The sequence below is a fragment of the Acomys russatus genome, chromosome 6 (genome assembly GCF_903995435.1).
Source record: "Acomys russatus chromosome 6, mAcoRus1.1, whole genome shotgun sequence".
NCBI lineage: Eukaryota > Metazoa > Chordata > Mammalia > Rodentia > Muridae > Acomys > Acomys russatus.
In genome coordinates this window covers 15,385,186-15,398,711 of record NC_067142.1, presented here as the reverse complement: position 1 = coordinate 15,398,711, position 13,526 = coordinate 15,385,186, and the positions used below count along the sequence as shown (strand labels likewise).

Sequence of the window (13,526 nt, the reverse complement as noted above, 5' to 3'; positions counted from 1 at the left end):
CCAAAGAATCAACAAAACCAAAAGCTGGTTCTTTGAGAAAATCAACAAGATAGACAGACCATTAGCCAAACTAACTAAAAGGCAGAGAGACAGTATTGAAATGAACAAATCAGAAATGAAAAGGGAGACATAACAACAGACACTGAAGAAATTCAAAGAATCGTAAGATCCTACTTTGAAGGCATATATGCCACAAAATTTGAAAATCTAAGGGAAATGGACGATTTTCTTGATCAAGTTCACTTGCCAAAGTTGAGTGAAGAACAGATAAACAAGTTAAATAGTCCCATTTCCCCGACAGAAATAGAAGCAATCATCGATGGTCTCCCAACCAAAAAAAGCCCAGGGCCAGATGGTTCAGTGCAGAATTCTACCAGACCTTTAAGGGCGAGCTAATACCGATACTCTTCAAGCTACTCCAAAAGATAGAAATGGATGGAAAATTACCAAATTCATTCTATGAGGCCATAGTCTCATTGATACCTAAACCTCACAAGACTCAACAAAGAAAGAGAATTTCAGACCAATTTCTCTTATGAACATAGATGCAAAAATACTAAATAAAATACTTGCAAAACGAATACAGGAGCACATCAAAGATATCATTCATCATGACCAAGTAGGCTTCATTCCAGGCATGCAGGGATGGTTTAATATACGGAAATCCATCAATGTAATCCATCATATAAACAAACTGAAAATAAAAAACCACATGATTATCTCCTTGGATGCAGAGAAAGCATTTGATAAAATTCAACACCCATTCATGTTTAAAGTTTTAGAGAGATCGGGGATACAAGGCACTTTCCTCAACATAATAAAGGCTATATACAGCAAGCCAATAGCCAAAATCAAAGTAAATGGTGAGATACTCAAGGAAATTCCTCTCAAATCGGGAACAAGGCAAGGCTGCCCACTCTCTCCATATCTCTTCAATATAGTACTCGAAGTTCTAGCCAGAGCAATAAGACAACAAAAGGAGATCAAGGGGATCCAAATGGGAAAGGAGGAAGTCAAATTATCCCTCTTTGCAGATGATATGATAGTGTACATAAGTGACCCTCAAAACTCCACCAGAGAACTCCTAAAGCTGATAAACCCTTCAGCAAATTGGCTGGATACAAAATTAACTCAAAAAAGTCTGTAGCCTTCCTATACACAAATGACAAGCTTGCAGAGGAAGAAATTAGGAAAACCACACCCTTCACATTAGCCACAAGCAATATAAATATCTAGGAGTTACCCTAACTAAGCAAGTGAAGGACTTGTATGAAAAAAATTTCAAAACTCTGAAGAAAGAGATTGAAGATGACCTGAGAAGATGGCGTGATCTTCCTTGCTCATGGATCGGGAGAATTAACATAGTAAAAATGGCCATCCTACCAAAAGCAATCTACAGATTCAATGCAATCCCTATCAAATAACTACACAATTTTTAAAGACATTGAAAGTTCAATTCTGAACTTCATATGGAAAAACAAAAAACCCAGAATAGCTAAAACAATCTTGTACAATAAAAGATGCTCCGGAGGAATCTCCATACCTGATCTCAAACTGTACTATAAAGCAATAGTACTTAAAACAGCATGGTACTGGCACAGCAACAGGCTGGTTGATCAGTGGAATCGAATCGAAGACCCAGATATGAATCCACACACATATGGTCACTTGATTTTTGACAAAGAAGCCAAATCCATTCAATGGAAAAAGGATAGCATCTTCAACAAATGGTGCTGGTCTAACTGGAGGTCTATGTGTAAAAAAATGAAACTGGACCCATATTTGTCACCTTGCACAAAACTCAAATCCAAGTGGATTAAGACCTCAACATAAAACCAGAGACACTAACTCACTTAGAAGAAAAAGTGGGAAAGAGGCCTGGAACATATTGGCACAGGAGACAACTTCCTGAACAGAACACCAACGGCCCAGGCCTTAATGTCAACCATTAATAAATGGGACCTCATGAGGCTGAGAAGCTTCTGTAAGGCAGGAGACACTGTCAATAGAACAAAGCGACAGCCTACAGACTGGGAAAAATCTTCACCAACCCTACATCTGACAAAGGTCTAATATCCAATATATATAAAGAACTCAGGAAATTAAACACCACCAAACCGAATAACCCAATTGTGAAATGGGGCTTGGAACTAAACAGAGAATTCTCAACAGAGGAGTATCAAATGGCTGAGAAACACTTAAAGAAATGCTCAACCTCCTTAGTCATCAGGGAAATGCAAATCAAAAACAACTCTGAGATTCCATCTTACACCCATCAGAATGGCTAAGATCAAAATTCAAGCGACACCACATGCTGGCGAGGATGTGGGGAGAGAGGAACACTTCTTCATTGCTGGTGGGAATACAAACTAGTACAGCCACTTTGGAAATCTATCTGGTGCTATCTCAGAAAAATGGGAATAGGGTTTCCTCAAGACCCAGCTATTCCACTCCTTGGAATACACCCAGAAGATGCTCCAGCACACAACAAGAAAATTTGCTCAACCATGTTCAGAGCAGCCTTATTCATAATAGCCAGAACATGGAAACAGCCTAAGTGTCCCTCAGTAGAAGTGTGGATAAAGAAACTGTGGTACATATACACTATGGAGTACTACTCAGCTATTAAAAACAAGGAATTCCCGAAATTTGTGGATAAATGGATTGAGCTAGAAATGATCATAATGAGTGAGTTAACCCAGAAGCAGAAAGAATCAAATGGTATATACTCACTTATATCTGCATACTAGCCCAAGGGGCATGTCCCACGAAAGCCTTCACTTACCAGAAACTGGGACAGAGGGGAAGGCATCCTATTGGGACTCTAAATGAGAGACGCATGGGAGAACAGCAAAATAAAAGGATCCAGAGGGTCCTAGAAATCTACAAGTAGAACAATATGATAGGCAGATTTGGGCCCAGGGGTCCCGCTCAAACTAAGGCACCAGCCAAGGACAATACAGGAGGTAAACTTTAAACCCCTTCCCAGATCTAGCCAATGGTCAGAATATTCTCCACAGTTGAGTGGAGAGTGTGATACGACTTTCTCACATACTCTGGTGCCTCACATTTGACCATGTCCCCTGGAGGGGGAGACCTGGTGGCACTCAGAGGAAGGACAGCAAGTAGCCAAGAAGAGACTTGATACCCTATGAGAATATATAGGGGGACGTAATCCCCCTCAGGAACAGTCATAGTGGAGGGGAATAATGGGAAAATGGGGGGGGGGGGGAGGAATGGGAGGATACAAGGGATGGGATAAACATTGAGATGTAACAAGAATAAATTAATAAAAAAAAAAAAAAAAAAAAAAAGAAATGAACAAAGATTGTAGCTGAAGACCTTAAGTGCTTGCTTTTTTCCTGTTGAACAATTTTCTAGAACTCTCTGCATTATCTATGCAGCATGGAGTTTTTATTAATTTTACTTAAATATGTCTCTTTTTTGTAATGACAAATATGTGTTTTAAGAAAAAAGGCCTGGTTTTTCTCAATACACCTTTAATGGTTTTTAAATTGTTTCATATCTGGTCAAGTTCATATTTTTTAAAACTTCATTTTTAATTTGTAATAAAAGTATATAGCTTGATTTTTCTTAAAAAGTCAACAAACTGCAAGCACCTGTTAATAAATGTTAATAATAATAATAATAATGATAATAATAATAATAATAATAATAGATAAACTGAGAGAAAATAACAGGATTGTTAAACACTAGTTTGTCTAGAGATTGGCTATTTACTATTTGTCATTATTAGAAAGAAAACACGGACATTCCTGTGCTTCTTTAAACACTTTCTAGTGTAAACAGTGTCCTTACTTCTCTCCTCTGGAGAAGACACAGCACCTTGTATGAGTATCAGTTATGTGGCTATACCAAAATATTCCACAGAGGCTCTGAAATGATTTGTAACAGCAAGCATTCCTTTTGTGGGTATGTCCTCGTGCCTCACCCTCCCTCTCTGTATGTATGTGTCTAAGTGTTCCGGGACATGAACCTAGGGTCTCGTGGCTTATAATACACAGGGCTACACCTCATCCATGTTTGAGCAATACTTTTATCTGTAGAATTTTTTTGCCAGTGTATTAAAAACTATTTCCCTATATAAAAAAGTATGCAGTGCTGTTAGGCCTATATAGGGAGATAGGCCAGTTTGTTACTTCTGTCTTCCTGTCAACATCTTTGTGAAGGTAAGAAATCCACCCAAACCCTCGGTCAAGTATAGCAGTGCTCTGCAGAGAAAAAAATAAACACACAAACAAATTTAAATTTTTGCTGTTCTTTGTGTGCATGCATGTCTGTGTGTGTGTGTGTGTGTGTGTGTGTGTGTGTGTGTGTGCATGTTTGTATGCACATATAAGTGTCGTCATATGCATTTGGAGAGCACAAAACAACCTCAAGTTCATTCCTCAAAGGCCATCATTCTTACTGTTTAAGACTGGCTTTATCACCAGATTAGAACTCAAATCCGAAGAATTTCCCTGTCTCTACCTCCCAACCTCTGAGATTATAAATTTGTGTCACCACTCCCTGGTCCTTAATGTGTATTCTAGGAATCAAAGTAAAGCACTGATGCTTGTCCAGCAAGTGCCCAATGCACTGGGTTTACTTCGAAGTTCTAGAAATAATATTTACACAGACGGAGTAAAATTATTTGTTCCAAGTCCCAAAAGTAAAAAGTAACCCTTTTAAATTAAAAAACAAAACAAAACAAAATGGACCTAGGTTAGGCACTGTACTTTAAAAGAAATTACCTGCATACAAAACAAACAAACACATGTTCAATGTACTAGTTATAACATTGTAAAATATTTGTTGGTACCATGCACGAGAGACTTATGTGGTAATGTCAACAAGACTTGCTATTTCAAAGCACTAAGATTTCACACCTTCATTTTCTTTCCAAAGATATTTAGAGGGTGAATTATGCCCCAAACCAGGAATACTGTTTTACTGTGTTGTTAAATCTTCTAAATTGTTTTACTTAAGGATGAAACTCAACAATTATAAGTAAACCAATTATAAACAATTCACCAAAAGTTTCTTAGGCCTGAGCAATAGAGTTCAGACAGCGTGTCGATGTACCAAATTAAAATAGAGCTAAGCACCTAATCATTATGCAGTTAGTGAGACTTGTAGGGTGTTAGAAAGGAAATCAAAAATAGTCTTAAAACCATTCATAGTTTTGTTTGAAAAATTATGGCTGAGTTATAGATGCTGTTCATATATAAAGTGGATTATTTATTTCATTTCTAACTTAAAAAATGGCTCAGCAGGTAAAGACACTACTTCCAAGGCTAATGTCGAGTTAATCCCTGTGACCCAAATAACAAAAAATGAAAACCAAGTTCTACAAACTGTCTCCAAATCTGCATATGCATGCCTTGGCATACAAATGTCCAAAACTGGACAGAAAGGCAGACAATCAGACAGATAGACATATACTTAAAAAAACAATGAATGCAATAAATTGAAGTTTCTTTTAAATGCACTTAAGTATGAACCTCAGGATTGGTGACAGTCCATTATAATTAGGAATCCTGGAGTCATCAGCCGTGGCTATTGACAATATTGTCTCAGTAGACACTTCTGATTTCATGCATCCACCACTACATATTTGTGTCTATGTCACTCACTTTTGACATTATTCAGAGAGAGGAGGGGGTGATCACACATTTTGTTTAGAGAGACTATACATATCTTGAGGTTGCCTCATCATTTTCCAAAAAACGTTTACTATTTAGCTAATTAAAAATATTGCCGTGATAACCACATAACGCCTGAAAGTCATTATATTAACTTCAATATGAGATAGATCTTCAACATTAGGAAAAGAAGCATAAGTAATTGTCATTCAGGACACAGCAAGTCATCCTAAGCACTTAAGATGAGAGTCAATGGTTCAGAATATGCTTAATTTCATCTGTCCACGGATGCTCAAGGCAGGTCTTCCATTCTAGGTCATTTTCAGGAGGATTAGGAAGCTGGGGTTTTCTCCTTTTCTGAATAAAAGGAAATGTGATTTTCTTCAGATGTTTGAAGAAATCATCTTATATTAAGCACCTCATTGTTTTAGTTTTGCCTGTTTCATTTAATTGGTTGCCCTTTAAAAGGGTACAGATTTATTGCTACATTCTACCTTTCTTCATCTGTTTTCATGGTATGCTTGAGTGTATGTGTGTGTGTGTGTGTGAGTGTGTGTGTGTAGACATCTGTGTGGAACGATGCATATTCATGTATGCAAATGTACAAGATAAAGACCAAGGCTCAATAATTTCTATACATCTACATAAACAGAGTATTTTCTAGTGCCATGTAAGTCTCCACATGTGCTGCTGTCACTAGGTCTAGCTCTGTTGTTTTGGAGCAGGACCCAAAAAGAGAGTTCATGTGTTGCTGGAGGAATCCAAGGCTGTAGATGTCCTCATCTGGTTAAGCTGTTTTTGGAAGTCCCCATTCAGGTGGCTCTGGTCAGAGGCTGCTGTGCGGTATTGGGCACAACCAGTGGGGGATTTTTGGTGTCTGTCTGGTGTGTCTTTAGTTTTCTCAGGGAAGGATCTTTGGTCTATATCTGATGCATGTTAAAAAAAAAATAAAGACTTCTGAAGTAATCACAATGGGTGAACTTCCGGGCAGTTGGGTACCTATGCAGGAGGTTATTTAAGAGAAGGTAGTAATCCACAGTTTGGTCCAATAAACATCTAGTTGCCAGAGTTTTATGCAAATCTGGAAGAAAGGGGAAGGTAGAGGGTCTGACAAAGCAGCTGTTTGATTAAAAGAAAGGGGGAATTTTGGGGAGAATGTGGACTAGTGTCATTTCCTCTGGCTGAAGTTATCACAGGAGCGTTTGTAAGTGCTGGGTGAAGCAAGGAGTAGGTGTAAACAAACAAACAAACAAACAAAAATCCTGAACAAACAAACAAACAAAATAAAACAAAAAACCCTCAATCTTGGCTTGTCATCCTTTAGATGGCAGTCACCTGTATTGGAGTTAGGAAAGCAGGAAGAAAGGCTGGAAAATGAACTCAGGACCTCTGGAAGAGCAGGCAGTACTCTTAACCTTTGGGCCATCTCTCCAGCCCCCTAGGAATTATACCTGTTTAAAGTAGCTGGGGAATAAAACATCATTTTAATTATGTATTGTAGATAAACAGTAAGGCTTGTTTGAAAAAAAAAAAAAAGACTGGCCTCCGCAGTTGTTAATGCAGCTTGTTGGATCCAAGATGTTAATCTGTATTGATTTTAAGTTGGAAGCATTATTTTGTCCAGGGTCTGGTCTCTCTTTTACTTAGCTTTTAGGCTGGTAGTCACGCTGTTTTAGGACCCTTGGGACATGGTGAGAAGCCTTTAGGCTATCTATTTAAGGCCACTGGGAGTGGTAAGAAACTCTTAAGGTAAAAGGATCTAACTGGGAATTGAACCTGGGACTTTTAGACTCAAAGCCTAAAATATTATCAGTTGATCTATGCAGTCACTCCAGTAATGAAGAGGACTTTAAGAGGGCTTTTCAGCTGAGGTGCTGTTCCAGCAGCTGGGCAAGGGATTGGGATGAGGGATGGGGAGGGTTCTCCCCCTTCCCTGTCCCCACTCAAGAGAGCAGGCAATGCCGTGTGTCCTAATGAGCAGGAAGTGGGAAAGATCATCTGGACTCCCACAGTTTCCTCTGACTTTGTCCTATTTACATCAGGATGTATACAGAGACTTTCTTCTAAGTGAATTTTTAATGCATTCATCATAGCTTCCTTGTAAAGGACTAGCCTGTTTAGCTGTAGTCTGAAGATGGCCCAGCCCTGTTAATGGTAGATGTTACTGAAAACTCCAAGCATTCAAAGTCTCTGAAGTGGAAACGGAGAGGAAAACAAACAAACAAAAAACCAATCTTGATATCTAATGCTAAAAAGGAAAATTGGCTGAGGCATTTGTACAGTTCTGTTAATTTCCTTTAAGATTCTTTGTTAGGAGTCTGCTTCAGTCCACCTACCCATGATGTCATCACCTACCTGCAATGGGGGCATGACTCTACCTAGGGCCGTATAAAAGGACAAACCTCCATGTGGCCCTCTTTTTCTAGTTTTCCTCTCTCTCTATCCTCTCTACACTCTCTACCCATCTCTCTACTTCTGTCCCTCTCTCCCCCCTCTCTGCTGTCTCTCTCTCTCTCTATGGCCCACAGTAGGTCTGATTTGTCGCTTTCCCCCTTGTGTGTCCAGCTCTGGAGGCCTAAACGCAGGCCAGGGATTGTGTGGGTGGGATCTGGCCTTTTTTGTGTCCTCTGAGTAGTGGGAGAAATAAAATGGTAAACCCATGTGTGGATTACACAACAGACCGGCAGAACCCACCCTAACCCAAGCAATCCAATGGCTACTTTGCCTTCTTTCGCCAGCTCTAGTATCAACGGATTTGTTCTCATAGAGTGAGGGACTTTGCAGTGGGGACCAGGATGCAGAATGTCCCTGAGCCACCCAGCAGAGGTCCAGTAAATGCTCTTTCACTTGGTGCACGGTAAACTGGAGCACCATGAGGAAAAAAAAGCGTGTGAGTTTAAGGAAATCGTGAATCTATTACTTACTCATCTATGTTTAGTTGCAATTTCCTCTCCTGTTCTGAACAAGATGATTGATTTTCACCACAGACCTGTCCACTTCAGAAGACACTCTGCAAAGCCTCTCACTTCCAGGTTGTAGAGGACTTAAAAGTTTAACAGTTAGTGAAAGTTTATGCTGACTTATTTTTTCATACTTGAGAAGGAAACAAAACCCTTAAGCCATGCGACTTTCAGTTCCATGAGAATGGACATAGTTAAAATTTCATGAATATTCCAGGAGCCAAAAAGCTTTTGCAAGGACGTTGCATGTCTTGGTACATATGAAATGTGCCAGGCCTGCTCATATACTGTGGTTATGTATATCCTACTCGCTCCTCCGTTCTCTATACATGAGTAATTGCGTAACTGCTTCTCACCTTTCCAAGCATGGTTATCCTGGCTTCAGGTTTCAGCTTTACTGTCTCTGTTTTTGAAAGACTTTCTGAGTAGCTACTAAGACATCCTGTCCCTTGTGCGGGTATTGTACCTTCTGTCTTTCTCTTGTGAATGGTTCTCACACACTTTGAAATTTCTTTCTCTTTCCCCAAGCATTCTAGTTGTGGAGAATAAAGGTTAAATGAAAAAAAAAAAAAAAAAAAAAAACACTGATGCCCAATGAAGGAGAAATGCTTAATTTCTTTTAGCTTTGTACTCACAGTGAGATACAGGCCCCTTGGTCGGTTCATAGTACAGATTTGGACGGAGAAAATAAAGGAGTGAAAGAGAAAGGAATAGGAGAAAGGGGAGATGGAAGAAGGCACCACAAACACTGCATTTCTGTAAAACTGGATGCCTGAGTTATAGGATTGAAAGTCAGTTTAATTTAAAAGGCAGGGAACTGTGTCTTGACTGAACTGTGTTTCATTGATCTTTGACATAGAAAATGGTGACTATCCAAGGCATTATTACAAGTCTTTCTTTTTTTCCTATTCCAGGAACTGGTGGTTGGTCCCCAGTAGATTCCAATGCCCAACAGTGGCTCCAGATGGACCTGGGAAACAGAGTGGAGATTACAGCAGTGGCCACACAGGGAAGATATGGGAGCTCTGACTGGGTGACAAGCTATCACCTGATGTTCAGCGACACAGGCCACAACTGGCAACAGTACAAGCAAGAAGACACCATCTGGGTAGGAAATACTTTCCTCTTCCAGTGAATAAAGATGAGAGAAATGTGCTAATGCTAAACTGTGAGATTTTCTGCCATCTTACAGCACCCAGACTGTGGGGACTTAATCACCATGCTGTGTGCTATCAGAAATCAAAAGACCATACCTGCCATGGATCCACTGTAACTCTATCCAAAGGAAATTGGAGTATCATCCACAGAGATTTCACTGTGTTCTCCCCTTTCTTGAAAAATTGATGGTTTCAGAACAGAATCTCTTATGTCATCTATAAAAATGGGGAGACATGCTGACAAAAATCTGATTGTCATTAAGACTCTGTCATTGGCTGCCTTACTTTCTTTAGTTCATGGTACAGTGGTAAAATTCCACTAACAAAAGGAACATGAGTAATAAAAAGTTTATTTGGCTTACAGTTAAATATTACAATCCATCATAGCAGAGAAGTCACAGTTGCCGGAGCTTGAGGGGGCAGGTCCCATTGCATTAATAATCTGAAGGAACAATGAATGCTATGCTACGGCTCAGATCACTTTTCCACTCAGTCAAGGATCAATCCTAGCAAGGGAATGCCGCCACCCACAGTGGGCAGCTATTTCCATCTAAATTTGCACAATCAAGATAGTTCCCTACAGACATGCTCAAAGTCTAGTCACTCAGTGACTGTAGATTTTTTTCAAATTGACAAGTAACTTTCACTGTCATATTAGCTGAGGATATATCTGTCAAGTTACTTGTTTGCATAGATCAGATACTTTACATAAGTTACCAAAATAACTTGTCCAAGGTTGCAAATTGTGGTATTCTGCTTGAGGAATCTGTATTCTGGTATGTGGAAGAACCACCATTCCAGGTTCTAAAATGGCTCAGTAGCTTAAGAGCATTGGCTGCTCCTCCAAAGGAACCTGGTTCAATTCCTACAACCCATCTGCTAGCTCTCAACTCTCTGGTCTATAATTCAAATTCCAATGGCTCCAACTCTTTCACTCAGACACACACACACACACACACACACACACACACACACACACACACACACACACATATATATATGCCAAACACCAAACATACATATAAATAAAACAAGTTTTTAAAAAACATTCGTATTTAGAAAAAATATGCCAAAGTTTATGCTTTCACTGGGACTGTGAATAATTATCAGTTTGGGAATAATATACCTGCTCTAAGTTGCACAGAACTTTTTTCCCTACTGCAGCACTGCACTTGTGAACTTCGCAAAAGTAAAAGTTGGCAAGAAACCACAAGTCAAAGAACACAGGGGCAAGAGGCCCAGAGTGGTGCTACCTGGAGATATCTATAGAGGCTGGAGTTTGGGGCTTGGGAAGATAATTCGGCAGGCACAATGCTTACCATCAAAGGATGAGGACTGGCATTCATATACCTGGAACCACCCAAAAAACAAAAAACAAAACAAAACACACACACACACAAAAAAAAAAATAGACTAGACATAAAGAAAATAGACACTGCCTAAATAGATAAAATATGGTAGAAAAAAGATACCAAAAGTCAACCTGAGGCCTCAACACACAGAGGCACACCTGGGTGAGCACGCATGCATACATGAACATACATGTACATATAAAAAATAAGAAACATAATGCCTTGCATAAAATAACATGTTAACAAATGCTGGGTTTAGTTTAGGAGAAAAAAGTCACAAATTTCTTTGAAAGGATCATAAAATGTAAAGACATCGTGATGGATAACATAGTCTTCTCAGAACCTTGTTGGCAACAGCCTTCATTTTACTTACTATACCTTCTAACATTAGCCCAGCCTTATTGAAAACAATGTATTCTAGCTGGACTGATGTTTGCTGCCTATCCACCATGTGAGTCCCTAATTTAGACTCAGAGTGAGCTAAGCATTCCATTTAATCAGCAAACATGGAATAGTGAATATCAGTGCTGTTATCCTTACTTGGGTCAGTTAAATCATCTGCAATATTTTCATTTTAAAACTACTCTTTGAAGGCTCTTTATTTTGTTTCTCAATATTGAAGTGCACATCAATTTTTACAGATTTGTGCTTGGTTTGCTGTACAGTTTGGAGTGAGAAATAAGCAGTACTTCTGCCTAGGGAACAATTTAAAATTTTTATGTTGACTTTAGAGGTGAAAATGGATGGGAGATTATTTATTTTCTCTGGAGTTTTCAATCAGAACTGGTTGTTTTCAGATGGAGTTGCAGCTTTGAGTTATTTTATTTCCATGATTAAACAAAGATCCTAGCTTCATTTTTTTTTTTAAAGTTTCAAATCCAAGTACCCTTCTCTTAGCCTTGCTGGGCCTCAGGATGCATTTCAAGGAGGTGTAGTTCTGTATGTGGTAACAGCAGGCAAAGGGCTCTAAGACAAACTGGAGATGTTGTTTCACTTGTGTTTCCCATATTAGGCAGCATATTCTTCTACATCTATGGAGAATAAAGCCTCCACACAGGTCTAAATTGTGGGTATTTAGAAGAACTGTTGAGTCTCCAAGATTCTTAGAGCTTCAGGGTAAAAAGGGAAGACTCTTTTCACCCTAGCCCATCAACCCTCAACATCTATTGACACTGACCAGCACCACTAATACCATTAAAATTAAGCATTATTTCTAAATATACTTGATTGTGAAATTATGGTCTGCTTCTCCTTTGTTAAGTTTTTTAAACTTTCACAATTTTTTTTTTCTTTTCTCATTTGAAACCTGAAGCTTCTCAGACCTACTCTGGAAGAGTAATATTAAACCTCATTGTTTATATTACACACTGCTAAATATAAAAGTAAGAAATCACCAACTATACCTAATTGTACCTGTGTGTGGGAACAATGTCTAAACTCTGAAATGGTCTAGGAGAGTCTGTCAAACTGGTGTTTTACAAACATTTCACAAAAATATGTAATGACTCATTCTTAGCTAATACTGGAACTTACATCAAAACATGCTCTGATTATGAGAGCTGGCATAGTGAGTGGAGTGTTTTCCATAAAGGTGTGAAGATCTAAGTTCTATTCTTCAGTATGCACATATTAAAAATGAAAAGAAAAATATGAATATAGTGACACATACTTGTACTCCTAGATCTGAGGAGTCAGAGATAGGTGAGATGTCAGGCTTGTTGGTCAGCCAAGTACAGCCAAATCAGTAACTTGAAAGTATAATTAGAAAACCTGGCCAAAAATTAAGGTGGAGAGAGATTAAGGAATGTATGTAATGCTGACCTCTGGCCTCAACACACAAACATAAACATCCATGCAACATACACCTCTAAACATACACTAGGTTACCTTAATTTTTCCTTCTGAATTTTTTTTTATATTTTTAATATATTTTATAAATATATTCATATTACATCTAAATGGTTATCCCATCCCTTATATCCTCCCATTCCTCCCTCTCTCCCATTTTCCCCTTACTCCCCTCCCCTATGACTGTGACTGAGGGGGACTTCCTCCCCCGTATATGCTCATAGGGTATCAAGTCTCTTCTTGGTAGCCTGCTATCCTTCCTCTGAGTGCAGCCAGGCCTCTACAAGAAGAACATCATGATGGGCAAATCTGGGCCCAGGGGTCCCACCCAAACCATGGCACCAGCCAAGGATAATAGGTGTAGCAAACTTCGAACCCCCACCCATGTCTGACCAATGGACAGGACACTCTCCACAGTTGAGTAGAGAATGGGGTCTGACCTTCACTTTTTTCTTTTTCTTTTTTTCTTTCTTTTTTTTAATTAATTTATTCTTGTTAAATCTCAATGTTTATCCCATCCCTTGTATCCTCCCATTCTTCCCTCCCTCCCATTTTCCCATTATT

The 13,526-nt window shown here is 39.0% G+C and overlaps 1 protein-coding gene across 1 annotated transcript in view; it reads left to right on the top strand.

The window, feature by feature from the left end:
- Cntnap5 (contactin associated protein family member 5) overlaps positions 1-13,526 on the top strand; it is a 951,234-nt gene that overhangs the window by 248,184 nt on the left and 689,524 nt on the right. The window contains exon 3 of the mRNA XM_051147230.1: positions 9,520-9,713. Coding sequence (XP_051003187.1) covers positions 9,520-9,713 — 194 coding nt within the window. The remainder of the gene's footprint in view (positions 1-9,519; positions 9,714-13,526) is intronic.